At 37.8% G+C, this 16,931-nt stretch overlaps 1 protein-coding gene across 3 annotated transcripts in view; it reads right to left on the bottom strand.

Annotated features, from left to right (window-relative positions):
* ARHGAP5 (Rho GTPase activating protein 5) overlaps nucleotides 1-16,612 on the bottom strand; it is an 82,446-nt gene extending 65,834 nt beyond the window's left edge. For 2 of the 3 annotated variants that reach the window (XM_084874472.1, XM_084874474.1), the window contains exons 1-2: nucleotides 16,067-16,351; nucleotides 581-4,471 (exon numbers count right to left, since the gene is read on the bottom strand). In XM_084874472.1, the coding sequence (XP_084730598.1) occupies nucleotides 581-4,300 (3,720 nt within the window). In that variant the 5' untranslated portion in view covers nucleotides 4,301-4,471; nucleotides 16,067-16,351. Of the gene's footprint in view, nucleotides 1-580; nucleotides 4,472-16,066; nucleotides 16,352-16,475 lie in introns of those variants that run through there. The other variant, XM_084874473.1, reaches the window with a different exon arrangement.
* Nucleotides 16,613-16,931: the final 319 nt, after the last annotated feature.

Genomic DNA, 16,931 nt, shown 5'->3' with positions numbered 1-16,931 from the left:
AATAAAACAGACTAAAACTTGCTATTTGAACAGAATTCTACAATTCAAATTTAAGAAACCTTTCTGCAAATCTGTAGGCTGTATACCACTATCCACAAAGAAAGTTGCCCAAAAAGTTAATAAATTTAAAAGACTACAAATTACTACAGTTTATTGTACTGTTAACATGCTTGTGTGAGATAGGTATATCAAATTAATATTGCAAAACTGATAGTTCAGAAGGGAAAACCAGACAAATGGACGCTTACAATACAGGAAAAAAAACCCACAAAGTCACTTTATATCTGGGTTTTTATAGAGACTATATTCATGCAGAATTTCCATGCTGAATATGAGATGAAATTACCCAAAGAAGATAAAGCACAAATAAGTGAAATTCAATATAATCAGTAAAAAAAAAAAAAAGTACCCTCATAAAATATTCTGAAAATTTTAAAGAGCTGATAATTTTATGTATTAAACGACATAAGGCAGCTTAAGTTCTCACTGATGTCAAATTCATTAAATTGAAGAAAAAAAGTACATTAAATGTTAAAAAAAAGAATCTTTATAAACATTAGTGGTCATAACTTAAATTTACCTTTTTATCTTCTTTTACTTTGTGGATTTTCTTCTTCATTTTCTTATCATCTAATTCCTGGTCTGAAGTGATTGCAGGATTATCAATACCACCTTTCCAAGTTTCAACAGGAGAAAGAAGTGGATCTTCTTCACTTCCACGATGTCTTCCTTTTCTTTTTGTTTTAGAAGTAGTGAAAGCCTCGTCATCACTTGCATCTGAATGTGTTCGTCGATAGTATGACTTGGCTTTACTAAACAGAGTTTTAGATTTATATTTGTATTTTGAAGGCCTCCGTTCCCCATGACTTTTTGAGGTTCTATCAGAAAATCCATTTTCTTCATCTCCTTGGGTGCTATTTACAAATGAATTTCTAATTTTAATAATGCGATTCTGGCTATCATCTGGGACAACATATATCTCATCAGAACAGCCCTTCTGTTTAAAAATTGTATCAACGGGTTCCGCATAGTTATCTGAAGGATCCATATCTTCAGGATGTGCCAAAGGCACCCGGGAAGTCTGTTTTCTTGGATTTTTGCCAATACCAGCTTCTATTGTTTTTAAGAGGTTTGGATCAAGTTTCTTCACATTAGTCTTAGGTACAACTGGTTTAGGTTTAATAGGTGGAGGCACTTTATGGTTGCGTTCATGGTCATGACAGTTGGGGGTGCTATGAATAGGATATTCATTTCCTTCCAAATCTAATCTGTATCTGGAACGGTCACTAGGTGTTGGAAGCAACTGTACATCATCCCCAATTGGACTATAAGGAGGCGGTGCTTCTGTATCATCATCTGAATCAGGGTAGTTGTTATAGGGAAAACAATCTCTGGGAGATGGTAGAAAAACATCCTCACTTTGATGGGTTGATTCCCTTGTACTATCAGATAAATAGGAATTTTCTATCATATTTTTTTTCTCTAGGACATCACTGAAAAACAGAGTAAAGACCTCGGTTTGCCGATGATACTGAGATAAAGAATACAATGCTGTAAATTTAGCAGTGATCTCAGTTGCGATGTGTTCTCCTTCAGTCATTAACTCCTTGATGGCCTCATTTTCAAAAAAATCTGCTTGGCTGTCAGTAACTGCCACCAGTTGTACAGGAATGGTATCCTGAACTTCTGATAGAAATGCTCGGAGCATTCCCATTGATGCTTTCCGTTTGGCAGAATAAACTAATATATATCCATGAACAAGTTCATCTTTCCTTACTCCAATTGAGGAATGATATGATAATATTGTGATCTGTATTCGCCTCCTTTTTTCACCAATGATTTTGTCAAGCATTAGGGAATTATTCTGCCCAGCTTGAGCAGCGCTGCAAGAATGAGAATCAAGGAAGGGTGAAAGAATAAGATCCACACTAAATGGATCACCACACATGGCACACATAACAATTCTCAAGTCAGCTTCTGATACATCCTTATTGGTGGGAACTGGGCTCACCACATCTAAATTGTGTTTAACTGATTCTAATACTCCTCTTAGAGCTTGCTTTATTTGTGTTTCATTAAACTTCCGAGGATATGTACCAGTAGGTATATCTACAAAAGGACATTGTAACTTGTTTGCCAACTGTTGCCCTTGATGCCTGAGAATTGGTAGGTTCTTACTAATGGAATCTCTCTGATTAGCCAGAATTAACGTAAATGGAAGATTAGCCATATATTTATCTTTTCTGATCTGAGAAGCTTCAGTTCTTATTTTTCCAATAAATTCCCCAATAAAATTCAGTGACTCGATAGAATTAAATACACAGAAGCACCCATGTGGTTTAAAGGCGGCAGTCCATAACTGACTTAAAAAGTAAGGCGAATTGGCATCAACTGGTCGAAGATCAAGTTCATAAATTTTTCCATCTAAGGCATACTCATCATCAGTGGATTGTGTCCTTATCTCATTTGCTAGTTCTTGGGCAAGGCCATCCTTCCCTAAAATAAAAAGGTTAACTTTATCTATATTGGTACTATCATGATACAATCTTAAGCGACCATGATCTAACTGCAAAAGACTACTGGCAAGTAACTGCTCTACTTTAATGTCCATACAATTTTGGCCACTAAGACATGTTTCTTTAGTGGGATGATAAACAAACCCTATATGCTTAAGTAGAAGAGATTCCCTATCAGGTGCAAGTTTCTGTAAAGCTTTATATCTAGGTTCTTCACTCAAAACTGTATGGATTTCACTCATTTTATCTGAACTAGGTGTTGCATTAAGATCTAAATCATAAAAAAGTTCCGAATGCTCAAAAAGCATTTCCTGAAACTCTTCTTTGGCTTTTTCAACTATTTCTCGCTGATGCCTACTATACACCTCCTTGCTGTCAGCCTCTGTAATATACTTGAAGGCTTCATCCTCCATAACAAAGCACATGACTTCCTCCCATGGCTGTCCAGGTGAAATGAACTGAATTTTTTCCAAAGTCTTTTTGAATTTTTCCTTCATTTCTACCCTCCTTTTCTCTGATATTAGATGTTGTACATGGTTCTGATAAACTTTTTCAGCTTCTAAAGTGCTCAGGAGGTCAAATGGGATTCGCCTATCATTAATTTTGTCTATGTGGTCAGTTTCATCCCAAGGTGTTTTTTCTAGCACCACAAAACATAACTGAAAATCTGGTCTCTTTTCCATTAACTTCAAAGCTTCTGACCAATTCAAATGTTCAATTTCTTCTAGATTTGGCAAAAGAGTGTTAAAAGCTCTTGGTAAGGTATTTATATATTCTTCTCTCCTTTTTCTTATATGTTCTTGTTTAAGTTGTTCTATGTGTTTTGAGAAAGTATTTCGTGCCTTTTTTGTTCCCTCTAAATTGATGTATTCTTCATAATCAGGATGATTTTTTAATTTATTACTAACAGTTTTCCAAGTTGCATGATAATCTCTCACAGTCTGCACAAGTTTTTCAAACTTATCTGTTGCTGTGACAACAAGTTGTCTCTGTGTTTTAAAAGCATCCAGATAGGGAATAATTTTCGGTTTGCCACGAGTTTTATCCAACATTTGTACCAGTGCAGTGAAACATGTTTCAATGTTGACATTCAATCGTGCTGATGTTTCCACTACAAGAAGGTTCTTTTTGTTTGAAGCAAATGCCTGAACTTCTCTAAGATAGTGATCCACGCATTCATCACATTTAGTTGCTGCTATTATTACAGGCTTTTTTGATTTTGATAGTTGGACAAAAAGGTTATTCACAAATTTAAGTTGATCATCAAACTTCCTATTGCATCCCTGACTTACGTCAATGCACAATAAAAATCCATCTACATTGAGCTTCCCTTCAGGCATTTGCTTTTGTTCAAAGTCTTGCTCCAAGCCTAGTTGATCAGTGCAAATGTACATTAGTTTTTCTGCTGACTGCAATTTAGAAGCAGCTGCACGTTTTATATATGGTTGTAAATTTGTACTCCGATGAGGCAAAAAAGTCTGGTCATCAATGAATTCTGTTTGTTCAATGACATGAATTTTGCATTCTACTCCATCTTCACCATTTAGTGTTATGTCACCCCAGTACAAAAAGTGATCATTGTTTACTACTCGTCCTCCAAAGTCAATGGTGCTGAGCACAGAAGTATGCTCTGGATAATATTCATCTGCTTTTGAGCGTACAAATCTATTGCACAAACAAGACTTTCCAACTCCACAGTTACCTTTGTCTTTTTCAGTCCCAGAGAGTCCAACTACACTGATAGTATAGGATGGGGGGCGCGGCTCTTTGTTTTTTGCCATCATAACTCTCTTCTCATGTCTCTACATTCATAGAGATAACCAGATATACTTCTCATTCTGAAAATAAAAAATCATCTCAAAATATAGATCCTGAATTTCAGAACTATATTTGGTTCTTTGTATTTTCCTCATTTTTGTGCAAAGATCTTCAAGATCTTCAAATAGATCATCTGCCTAGAAAGAGGAGAAAAAGAACAAATCTTAATAGTGAATTATATACATTAAATTATATACATATTAAAGATATTCATAACAAAGCACCACGCAAGTTAACAATGTTACATGTATTTTAAAAAACCACCATAAAATGTCTATGGTTTATTATTATAAATGTGAAATGACTTCAAAATTTAAAGCAATTCTAATAACTAAAATTTAAACTAATACAAGATTTAATATCTCACAAGTTTTAAATAAGCCCTTATTAACCAAATGAGCATTCTGTCTCTACTCTTTTCTGAGTTCAAGAAAACAACTAGTCCTTTTCCTTCCCCTCAATTGTCCTGCCTTCTATGATTGGAGGCTGTATTTGGTGATAACTAAATTATACTAGCTGCTTTAAAAACTCACTCACAACCTTTAAAAACAACCTGCTTTCTAATCTTGTTCCTTAAAATGAAATTTCATATGAATTTATTAGTAAGATTTTAGAATGAAAAGAAATTTAAGAAGTTTTAGCACATTGTGAAATATATAAAATATTATGCCCAAAGACAATTAAGATATTCAAATACTTACAAGGTGAAATAGAAATAAATGGACAGTTAGTGCAAATAATGACATTATTTAACTAGATACATATTTCTCAAATTAAGATGAAGAACTAATTTTTTATTTCATATCTACAAGCACACTTCTGTAAAATAAATAAATTTTAAAATCTAAGCCCCAATTTCTTATTAATTCAAGAGATATAAAATTGTCAAATTGTTTCTCAATGTTCTTGATTTCTGCATATATTTCCTCTCAGAGTAGTTACGAAGTGCACCACATTTTGAGCAGCACCAATCTAAAGAATTTTAATATTATATATTCAGGACAATCTTTTAAAAATATCTTATATATAGCCCTAGCCATTTTGGCTCAGTGGATAGTATTGGTCAGTGGAATGAAGGGTCCAGTCAAGGGCACATGCCCAGGATGCCAGCTGGATCCCCAGTAGGTGGTGTGCAGGAGGCAGCTGATCAATGATTCTCATCATTGATGTTTCTATCTCTTTCTTTCTGTCCCTTCCTCTCTGAAATCAATAAAAATATAAAAAGAAGTATATCTATATACCAGCAACATTAAATAACTTTAAAAAATTCCATGTAATTTAACTTAGGTTACTTATGTGGTAGCAATGAATCAGTCTCATATAAAATTTTTTTTGGAGATTCTTCTGAGGTTGAATTAAAAGCAATAGAAGCCAGGCGTGGCTCAGTGTTTGAGCATCGACCTATGAACCAGGAGATCACAGTTTGATTCCCAGTCAGGGAACATGCCCAGGTTGTGGGCTCGATTCCCAGTGTGGGGCATGCAGAAGGCAGCCAATCAATGATTCTCTCTCATCATTGATATTTCTCCCTCCCTTCCCCCCTCCCTCCCTCCTTTTTCCTCTCTGAAATCAATAAAAATGTTTTTGTTTTTTTTTAAAATAGCAATACAGGCCCGCTAGCATGGCTCTCCCCCCCTCTCTTTTCCTCTCCAATTGGTAGAAATGTATTTAAAAATAAAAGCAATATATCATTTCCACTACATCAAAATTTTACAAGATAGAGAAAATATTCAGTTATGTCCACTAACATATTTAAACCCTGTTAAACTAAATATGAAGATGAAGAAAAAAATTAAGGAAAAAACTACCACCTGGTTCCCAACAGCTGGCTTCTCCACTGACCTCAATTTCAAGTAAATATAATAGATATTCAGATTATACTGAATATTTGCTATACTATCAACTACTGGTAAAGAGAACCTATCCTTATAATTTAAATTTCTGACTAACATTTCAGGCAAAATATTTAAAAATACAATTTCAGTCTTATTCTTGTGTTTAAAAGTTTATTCTATTAGCCTAACTAAATATTAATTTTAAAAGCATCAGCCATGTGATATTCAAACAAAATATTTATTAGGTTCACTTTTGTAATAAATATGATAAAATATGACTATGTTGAAGGAGCAAGAAGTAGAAAACAAGTAGAACTGATTTCTAATAGGACTATTATTTCCTAGTTTATAACAGTAAAGCCCTAACCCTCTTGAGACATGGTTCCCCCATCTATAAAATGGGGCCACATTATCTATATAAATTTAAAAATTTTCTTTTCTCAAATATTAAGTGCATAGCAAACAAATGGTGCTTAATAAATATTAGTTTCTAATTTGATTCTTAGAACCTGGGAGGCTTTTAAAGATTTATAAAAATGATGTGATCAAACTTGTGCCTTAGAAATATTTATCTGGAAGCAGATTACACAATAACTGTAAGTAAAAGAGATTAGGACAGAGCTATCCAATCCCATTAACTTGTTTTTTGGTTTTAGTTAAAATTAAAAAAAACAAACACACACACACACCTTAATCTATGATAAAAAGGAAAATGAGTTTGTGATAACAGCACAATGATTCTATAGATAACAATCAAGGGGGGAGGGAATAAAAACATGGAATATGAGGTGTTTTTCCTTAATTGACGAACAAAAAAATGCAGACAACATACTTTAAAATGTACATCAAAAGAAGACATCTAGTGATTACTTTGAACTTTTATGTTAAACAGTACAAACACTAGAATATATAAGTCCTTTATTAAACAAATATCTCTTCTCAAAACGAAGAGCAATACAAAGACAGTCCCTTGCTTTCCACAGTTTAAGAGATAAAGTTACTAACAGAGAAGTTAACAATGCAATGTCATATGGGCCCAGTATTGTAAAAGTTTCTCAACTATAAATTAAATCCTTGCAAGTCATACTTTTATTAATATTTCTCATGCTTATCCAAACACATTAAACTTTACTTCTGCTCTCCTATAAAATAATCCTCAAAATACTAAGATACTTTAGTACTTTAAGTTTAGAGTATGAGAGCAGAAACAAAGCACTATCACAAAATGTATTTTAAAAAACTCAGAAATAAAAGGGCCTTAAAATTAAATGAAGATAGGTGGAATCATGAAGTCATCACCCTGTCATTGGTTACTGAAAACTGGAAGGTTTTTTATATAATAGAGAAATAAAACTCTCTATATTGAGGATAAATTTTAATACTAAAGCTTTAACACACTCCAATTAATTTGACAGCAGTAGTTTCTGAATCATGAATATTAAAGTTTAAATTAGAAATGTTAGGTCTGTGTGACATTTATGGTTTTCAAAGCAAATTCACAACAAACTACCAATTAGATACAGTAAGTAACATCTATGTCCTTCTTTCTAACAATGCTATTGGGCAGGCTACCTGCTGTTAAGTCAGCTTCAAAGCTTATGTCATGAATCATCATATAGTGATTTTCAAACTGTGGTAGAAAAATTCTTTCACCTAGAGATAGGAAAGAATAATATTGGGCAAATAAATTTGCTATCTTTTCAAATCTCAACAGAGTACTGCTTTTTTAAAATCTGATTTACAGGTTTACTTAACTCAGTTTAAAAAAATGTTTTCAGATTTTAAAAATGTTTGAAAAACCCTCAACTAGAAAAAAAAATTTTCATCACCCTGCCCTCAAGAATATTTTGCCATTTGTTTAGGTTAGTATGTTATTACCACCTCATGAGAGAAAGCAAGCTTTTATGAGATTGGCTCTAATAAGTTATGAGGGTATTTAATTTCAAACACCTGATTTATAAATACATGAATTATCCCCTGGCTTTCAATGTCCAAGTCAAAATTGCCCTCCACTGACTAGCCAAGGTAGTTTTTCTTCTGTGCTTAAGAAAGAATCCATTGTTTTTTGTGCTCTCCACTAATAAACTAATGACCAATGTCTACATGCGGGATGTTTATTTTGAAAATTCCTTTTAAATATATCTAATGGTAATATTTATGTTAATATATTCATATCTTTCTACATTTAATGTAACTTTAATATAAGTTGTTCTCATTGTCTTATAACTTCTAGCATCATTGCTTATTTTTACTCATGAAGAAACTGAGACAAAAGTAGCAGTCTCTTGATGACCAATCTTTACTTTAAGCATTAGAAAACACTGTTATTAAGCTTTTAATATTTTGCAATGCAGTTTCTCATTTTGCCTTTAGATAACCTTATTTCAAGGAAAAGTTTAACTATCCTTACAGAAATTAAGACAATAAAAAATTTAAATAAAACCGTCCTACAATTGTCTGCTGAAATGAAGCTATCTCTACAACTTAGTTTTCTAAGATATTTTTACTAAGCCATTCAAACATAACATGCCCCTTTTAATGGAGTTTTAATAACATGAAGTGGCTTTCTACACCAAAAAAAAAAAAAAAAAAAAATTTTAAGTTCTACAAGGAATTGAAGAAACTGAAAAAATATTCTTAGTAATTTTGGTTTAAACTAAAATTTTGTTTGTACCTTTCCACAAAATTGTTGCACTCATTAATAAAAGGTATAATTTCAAAAATATTTTAAATGTTGAAGTTATCATAGTATCAGGAAATTCCTAATGGCTATCCAAAATATAGCCAGAATCTATCACTTTTCACTACCTTTACTGCTATTACTCTGACCATCATCTCTGGTCCTAGATTATTCCAAGGCTTCTAAATTAATTTGCCTGGTTTCTGCCCACTCCCTTCCCTAGTTTATTCATTATCAGAGCAGCCATACGTCAGAGCCTCCCATTCTTCTGCTCAAACTCTCCAGTGGCCCCTAAAAGTGAAAAACAAGTCCTTTCAACTCTATCTGCCTTCTCCAACCCTCTTTCTCTATGACCTACTCTCATTCTATTTGCCCAACTCTCATTCTGCTCGTCATAAAATAAAGAACATTGAACTGTTCTTTGACATGTTAAGCATGTTCCTGCTGTTGCACTTACTTTTCCCAATACCATCCACCCAAATCCCCCTTGCTTAACTCCTTATCTCCTAACATACTATACAACTTAACTCTTTATTACTTCTCATTAACGCTATCCCTTTCCCCATTCCACTTCATCAATATATCCCAAGAGCCTAGAACAGTGTCTCACATAGCAACTACTCAATAAATGCATGAGTCCTAATAAATATTAAAATAAAAAGTGCTGCAATTTATCAATCTAAAAGGTTTTCTAAAGGTATTTATGGAGGAAATATACAGATATTTAAGGTCCCAAAAATTTAATAAAAAATTAGACCACTAGAATGAAGACTATGATCTGTAACAATGTATTCAGCCAGAACAACCATCTAATTTTTATTTTTGACACATTTTTAAAATCACAAATATTATAGGAAATTACATTTTCACAACCTAATTACACAGAAATTTTTAATTACACATCTTCTTTAAGTCAAATATATAAAATATCCCTTATATAAACAGACATTCAAAAAGAGAAGATAAAAAAACCGTTTATCCCACAATCACAGGTAAACTTATCTAGAATAGTTTAAGAATAAAAACAACTGGTACTGAAAGATGAATACAATATTATACCATTATACTGTTATTTTTCTTAATGTTCATTGACAAATTTATTAATGCTGTGAAAAATTAGAAAAGAAAATGAAAAAAACATTTTAACATATATGACTAGAGGCCCAGTGCACGAAATTCATACACTAGGCAGTCCCTCAGCCTGGCCTGCACTCTCACAATCCAGGACCTCTTGGGGGGATGTCTGCCAACTGGCTTAGCCCCTCAGAGATTGGGCTAAGCCGGCAGTTAGCATTCCAGGGCTCTCGCAGTCTGGGACTCCTCAATCCTTACTGCCTGCCTGCAGGGGAGGCATGAGAGGCTCCCACCACCACTGCTGCGCTTGCCAGTCATGAGCCTGTCTTCTGGCTCAGCAGTGCTCCTCCTGTGGAGCACACTGACCATCTTGGGGCAGCTCCTGCATTGAGCATCTGCCCCCTGGTGGTCAGTGCACATCATAGCAACTGGCTGTTTCAATGTTTGGTCAATTTGCATATTAGGCTTTTATTATAAAGGATAGCTAAGTAATTAAACAATAGAGTCAATCCTATTCTGTAATATAATCCTATACATAAGCACACAATCTTAAGATTGAAAGGAACCCTAAAAAAAAAAAATCACAATTCCTATGAATTAGTCTTTAGACAAGATTACAATTAGATGAATTGCAAAGAAAATTTATTAAAAATTTCACCAATTTAGTAACTAAATAACCTGGAAGCATATCTTGGTAGGATTTAGGATTAAACTGTTAAGAGGAAAATTCTGTTATGTTTTTAACCATATTCCTAGAACAGTGCCTGACACACAGCAGGTGTTCAAATACTTGATGAATAAATGAATTAATCTTCAACCACCAGGCAATCTTGAAGTCACATTGATAGTCACAATTAAATAAATAAAAAAATCACATGCTACTATGGGCCTATAAAATCTACCACAGCAGAATATTCTTATAAAAAGTATAGGTATTTTTTCCAAGAACTATAGGCTGCTCATTAACACAAGTTATGGGTTTATAAACAGTAAGCCTGAAGCTCAATAGAAATATTTCCAAATAGGAGGGTCCAAATAGGCGGTCCCCTGGAAGCTCCCCAAGCCCTACTCACCAAAGGTAATTCTGCTTTTACCCATTTTTATCTTTTAACATTTCAAGTATTTATTACATGCAAAGTTTCCCCTAACAAAATATATGAAAACCAATGACCTAAACCATTTCCAAACACATTAACTGCCTTCCCTATTATTAATCAATACTTTCTTCTAACATGTCACGTCACCAAGATGTAAATGTTAATTCTAAATTCTTCCTAGACCATTTCCGTATTCTGTGGTGAAAACAGAAGAACCAAAGGTCATTTCATTTTTATCAACCTATGTAAACAACTCATTAGGTATTTACTGGGCTTAGCTATCTGCTTAGCTTCATGTCAGAGGTTTTGAGAGTACAAAGGTATGTATAGAGAAGCCCACTAAACCAGTGCTATGAACATGCTCACGTCCCTTCCAGGGTCTGTCTGAGTCCTTTCTCCTTACTTTGGAGGACTGAGCAGCAGGGAAAAGGATGTAATCTGATATTCAACACTGCAATGCTGTAGAGGAGGGAAATCATTCTTTTCATTATACAAACTACATTAGGTAAGGTTTAATAATTTTCTTAATGATGGAAACATTAAGAGGTCAAGTAAGAATCTCAGGAAGGGGTATAGACTAACAAGGAAATATGGATTTTTTTTTTTTTTAAGGCTCAAAAGCACTTTCCACACTAATTTTAAGCAACTTTATGGTACCATAGCTATGGAAACAAAGGCAATGGGCTATATCATGGAAATGATAAATGTAATTCAAATAAATTAAAGATTAGCACAAATTGGAATAGCTCAGGGTTTTGAAAACTTTTTTATATAAGACCAGACAGTAAATATTTTAGGTTTTGTGTTCCATAGTGTGTTACAACTATTCTACTCTGCAGTCATAGTGCAAAAAAAGCCATTCACATACTTTAAAATTTGGATTTAAAACAGAAGTAATTCCAGGTGTGTGATTAGGTTAGAGTGGTAGAGCACAGTTGCCATTTTGAAAAATAAGAGGCTTTTTTTTTATTTCTGAAGATCTAACTATAAAGGGTCTTCAAAGCAAAAAGGAATTAGACCTTGCAATAAGCAATAAGAAGACATTTTATAGACTGGAAGTGGAATGCAAAATTAGATTTGGTGGGGCACAAAACACAAGAGATGGACCAATATTGGAGACTAAAGCTCCTGAACTATCACAGACCCGAAACGAGCAAACTGAGACAAAGAGAGTTTGGTAATTATCTGCTAGATGTTAAGAAATAAAGACAAATAAGTCAGTTTTTCTTTATGGAAAACTCATTGGTTTTAGCAATAAATGGTGGTATCACTTGACTTTCAGGTAACAGTATGTCTGAAGACAAATGAAAATACAGAAATGAAATGCTCTTAAACTCCAGGAAATTTTTTAAGGGACTATTTCATTTAATACTCAAAAAAAAAACCAAAAACATCCAAAGGGTTATATTCTTAGTTAATGAAGAACAGACATTTGGACCTTTGAATTCCCCAGATCATTGGAATGTTAATTTTCCACTAGTCTCTAGTCAACAAAAATAAAAAAATAAATAAGTAAACAAAAGGTATTATCTTGGCTCTGAAAAGTATAAAAAGTAGCATAAAATTTTGGATCAACAGGAAAACAATGAACTACACTATTTAAGCCAAGGTAGTTTTTCCTAAGCTCTTTAGCAATACCAAATATAGTAAAGTGAATATAGTAATGCAAGCATTATTTATTTCTAGAACATGCCTTCTATTAACACTGTGTTAATACTTTTCCCCAAATCTCTCAATTAGACTCATGAAGGCACAAATTGATGCTCTTACATTTTAACCTTATATTTTCTCCTCACCTGCTAATCTATCCTGTGCTTTCCTGTGTTTTGGTCCAGTTTCTCAACTTACGTCTTTTTTATGGAACTTCCAAATGTTATCTCCTTTATCTAAATTTCTTAACGCAGATTTTTAAATCAGTATGTACTGCCTTATATATGTTTTTTTTTTACTCTGCCTTGAACTGGCATCTAACTATTCCTAAATTGTCTAACTTCTCAACAAAGCAATAAGCTCTTTTTTAAGGTAGCAATAGTTAATATTTCCTTGTATCACTTACAGTGCCCAACTTACTAAAATATTGGTCAGGGATATCATAAACGAGGCTAAATCTAGTATAAAGCTAGAAATATGAAAATTCACTTTTTACAGCTAATTCTTCATAATGAAAAGCTTAACTATTTAACCAAGTGACAAATACCAGTGATATTTAAGGAGCAAAACATAACAATCTATGTTGACTTTAGGTATTGTGGACAGTCAACTTCCAAAATACAATGAAAGAAGCCCAACCTTGTTGATTATCTCTCTTACATTCAAACTTCTGCAGTTAAAATATCCCAATTCCATTCTCTTCTTCTGCATCTCTTAGTACTTATAACTATTTACTCCTATAAGTATAGTTAACTACCTCTTCAACTAAAGTCCAAGCTAGCCATCTCTAACATATAAAGGCCAGAACACAGTAAGTACTAAATAAAGGTAGTCTGAATTAATGAATAACAAATCAGAGGCTTTCAATTTTTTTAATGAAGTTGATTTCATTTTTCAAAGGAGATCTTACATTTAATTACATACATTTAACAGACAAAAATAGAAGCTGCCTTTGTCTGGGAGGGTGGGTTGTTAGAGAAAGTCTCAAGACACTCAGGAAAAATCCCTAAGAGGTCCAATGAACAGTCAGAACACCAATTAAAGTTGAATTTAAAATTCTTACCATTATAGCCCTCAGTGGTTTGACTCAGTGGTTAAGAGTGTCTAACCTCGACCTAAAAGTCTTAGGTTTGATTCTCTGTCAAGGGTAAGGTGGGGGTACATGCTGGAGGCAACCAAACAATGTGAAGATGTCTCTGTCACATCAATGTTTTTCTCTCCCTCCCTCTCCTCTCTCTTTCCACTCTCTAAAAATCAAGGGAAAAATATTCTCGGGTGAGTATTAACAACAACAAAATTTTAAAATTATTACCATTATAACTACTTTCCTTAATTTCATAAATGGCTTTTCCTAGCTTGATAAAATTACATACAACCTTCACTTAAATAGTTTGATTACCCAGATCGCCAAATGATGGATCACTTTATCCAAGTTGCTGCCCAGTTCTTTTAAAACTAAATCGCCCTAGTGTATTTTAAATGTATTTCACAAGCATCTTTTAGGAACAAAAGACATTAATGAAACAGAACACTATACAATGCTTCTTCAGTCAATAACAACATCTGCATAACTTCTTGATGTATAAAGAAAAAAAATCATGGATATGAGAGCCCAAATAGATGACTTAAAATAATATCTATGTAAACTGAAATCGTGACAACTGAAACTTATTCTGTAGCTACCAAGAAAACCTCTATCATGCCATTTCATATTTAAGAAGTGAATACTAAAGGCAACACTTTACCTTAAGTCCTGCCAATGTTGAAAGAGTAAATATAGTATAGTCTTCATGAGACATAATTTTTTCAATTAAAAAAAGTGAGTTACAAAACTATTATTGAAACCTGTACCATAACTTCAATTCCAAAAACGGAATGCAAAAACAATATTTTATTCCTTAAAAACTCTTAACTTGCAGGTCAAAATAATTTTTTAAATTGCTAGAATAATTTAAATGGGGGAAGGGTGCTAAAAATCTGATAAAAGAATGATAATTCTGTGACAAAGCTCTTATAATGTACAAAGGATGACAAAGTAATACCTGCTGGTGTGGGATACTTAGAGAAATATTCCCTGTAGTGAATGAATGAGATCCTCAATGCCAATAAACACCCTCTAACATTCATTCTGTCCAAATGAATATAGGTTTTGGATTTAAGTGGAGCAGGCACCCCCTGTTCCCCCACCCCCACCCCCCACTCCCCCCCTACACACACCTGTAGAAAACAACATAAGCAAAGATCAGTAAATTACAGCGAAGTATTTCACTGTTTTACTGCTGGACATTCTCTAATGATCCCCACCTATCACAAAGGGAAAAGCGCAAATATCAATGGGAATTTACACTGAAAAACGCGCGTATAATACACACCATCTGCATGCCTATTTTGGTCTAGTTTTAAAAACATTTAAATTCCCACGTTTGGCACGGGCCCCAAACTGGATCTGTCAGATGGCACAGCAATAACTGTCTCCCCTACAACTTTCTCTCGGAATTTTTACTACACGTCCCAATAGTTTTGCCTGGACTTCCCGAGCACCTTTCACAGCTTTCAGCCGCTCGGAGCCTCCACCTCCCGGGCAGTCGGGGAGCGCTGAGGGGGTGCGGAGGCACTGTGTGTCCGTGCGGGTAAGTGCGCGCGCGCTCCCGCGCGGCTCCCCGCCCCCACCCCGATACTTTTCTTCAGTGGAAACAGGGAGATTCTCAGGATTCTTCTTCGGGCGAAAACTCGGCATCAGAGCCTCAGGCCAGCGGGTCTACCGACGGGATTCGGCGTTCTGGTTGCGCGGTGCAACTTCCTCCCCGGCGCACCCCGACTTTTCAAGGCGGCAGCGGGGACACTGGCGAAGAGGAGGGCCCGGGACCGAGCGGGGAGGGAGGGCAGGGAAAAGTGAAAGGGCCTCCCTCTCCTGCTCCATTCCTTCTCCCGAAAGGCGCCCAAGTTTGCAAAACGAGATCGTGTTTCCGCGGAGACGCGTCCGCCCGCGCCCGCTCCCCCGCTCCAGGTGGAACTCGTTAGCGGCCGCCCGGCCCTCGCCCCGCGCCCCGGCGCCACCGGGGCGAGAGGAGAGGGGACTGACCGCGAGGAAGCGGGCCGGGCCGCCGCCGCCAGGCCTTCCCGACCCCAGCCCGTCACCTGCGGAGAAGGCGCCCCATCTTCCTCCCCCCCACACCGGCCTCGCTGCCCTTCACGCCGACCGAACCCCTCTCCCGCCCCGCCTGCGAGGCCGGAGCGCGGCGCCGGGTTCCGTCCGCGGCGGCGGGGCCCCAGCCCCCTGAACTGGTTTCAACCGGCGGCGCGGGGCGGCCGGCGGCGGGCAGGGTCCCGGGCGGGGAGGGGGCGGCGGGCAGGCCCGGAGGGGCGGGGGCGGGGTGGGGGGTCGCCAGGTCCTACCTAACACCGTCGGTCTCCTCCGTCTCAACCGCAGCGGCCCCGGCGGTGGCGGCGGCAGCGACATTCCTGGGGAGCGCTCCTCCGCCGCCGCCGCCTCCTCCTCCTCCTCCTCCACTCTCGGCTCGCCTCTCTCTTCCCCGGCGCGCGCTCGCCGGGCGCCGCGTCCCTTCCTCCGGCCACCTCCCCGGCGCTCCCCAACAACGCGCACACACACACACACGCCCCGAAACCTCGAAGCCCTACGGCTCCCGCGGCCCGGGAACCCACCCTCCCTCCCGCCCCGCCGCCGCCGGCGGCCCCGTCCCTCCCCCCTGCCCCTGCGCCGGCCGCCGCGCGGGGCTCAGTAATGGCGGCCACTCGGGCTCCCTCGCGCTGACGGATCTCTCTCTCCCTCTCTCCCGAACTTTACCTCAGCATCTCCCCGGCGCGCTCCGCCGGAACGCACGCGCGCGCGCGCAGCCACACACCCGGCGGGGGCGGAGCGGCGGCGGCGGCGGCGCGGCCTCGGCGGGGCGCGCGCACGCGCGCACGCGCAGCCCCCCACCCCCTCCCCCGCCGCCCTCACCTCGCAACGCCTCCCGGCCGCACGCTGGGTCGGCCCCGCCCTCCCCTGGTCTCCCGGGAGCCGGGAAAGGCGCGAGCTCCGGAGCCGGGGCGGGGGGCGGGGGGCGGGGGGCGGGGACTGGGTGGGGGGGAGCGGGCGCGGGGCCGCGTCCTCGCTCGCATCCCGGCTCGCTCATTGGCTCCTGCCCCTCCCCCCGCTTCCTCCGTCTCTCCCGTCCATTGGCTCCCTCTCCTGCTCCATTCCTTCTCACCTTCTCCCTCCTACCCATGGGCGTGAGGGTTGTTCCTGCGCTCTCCCCTC

The sequence above is a fragment of the Pipistrellus hanaki genome (genome assembly GCF_964339955.1).
Source record: "Pipistrellus hanaki genome assembly, chromosome: 1".
NCBI classification, from domain to species: Eukaryota; Metazoa; Chordata; class Mammalia; order Chiroptera; family Vespertilionidae; genus Pipistrellus; species Pipistrellus hanaki.
Note: the sequence above shows the minus strand (reverse complement) of the source record. Positions and strands in the feature narration are given on the sequence as shown.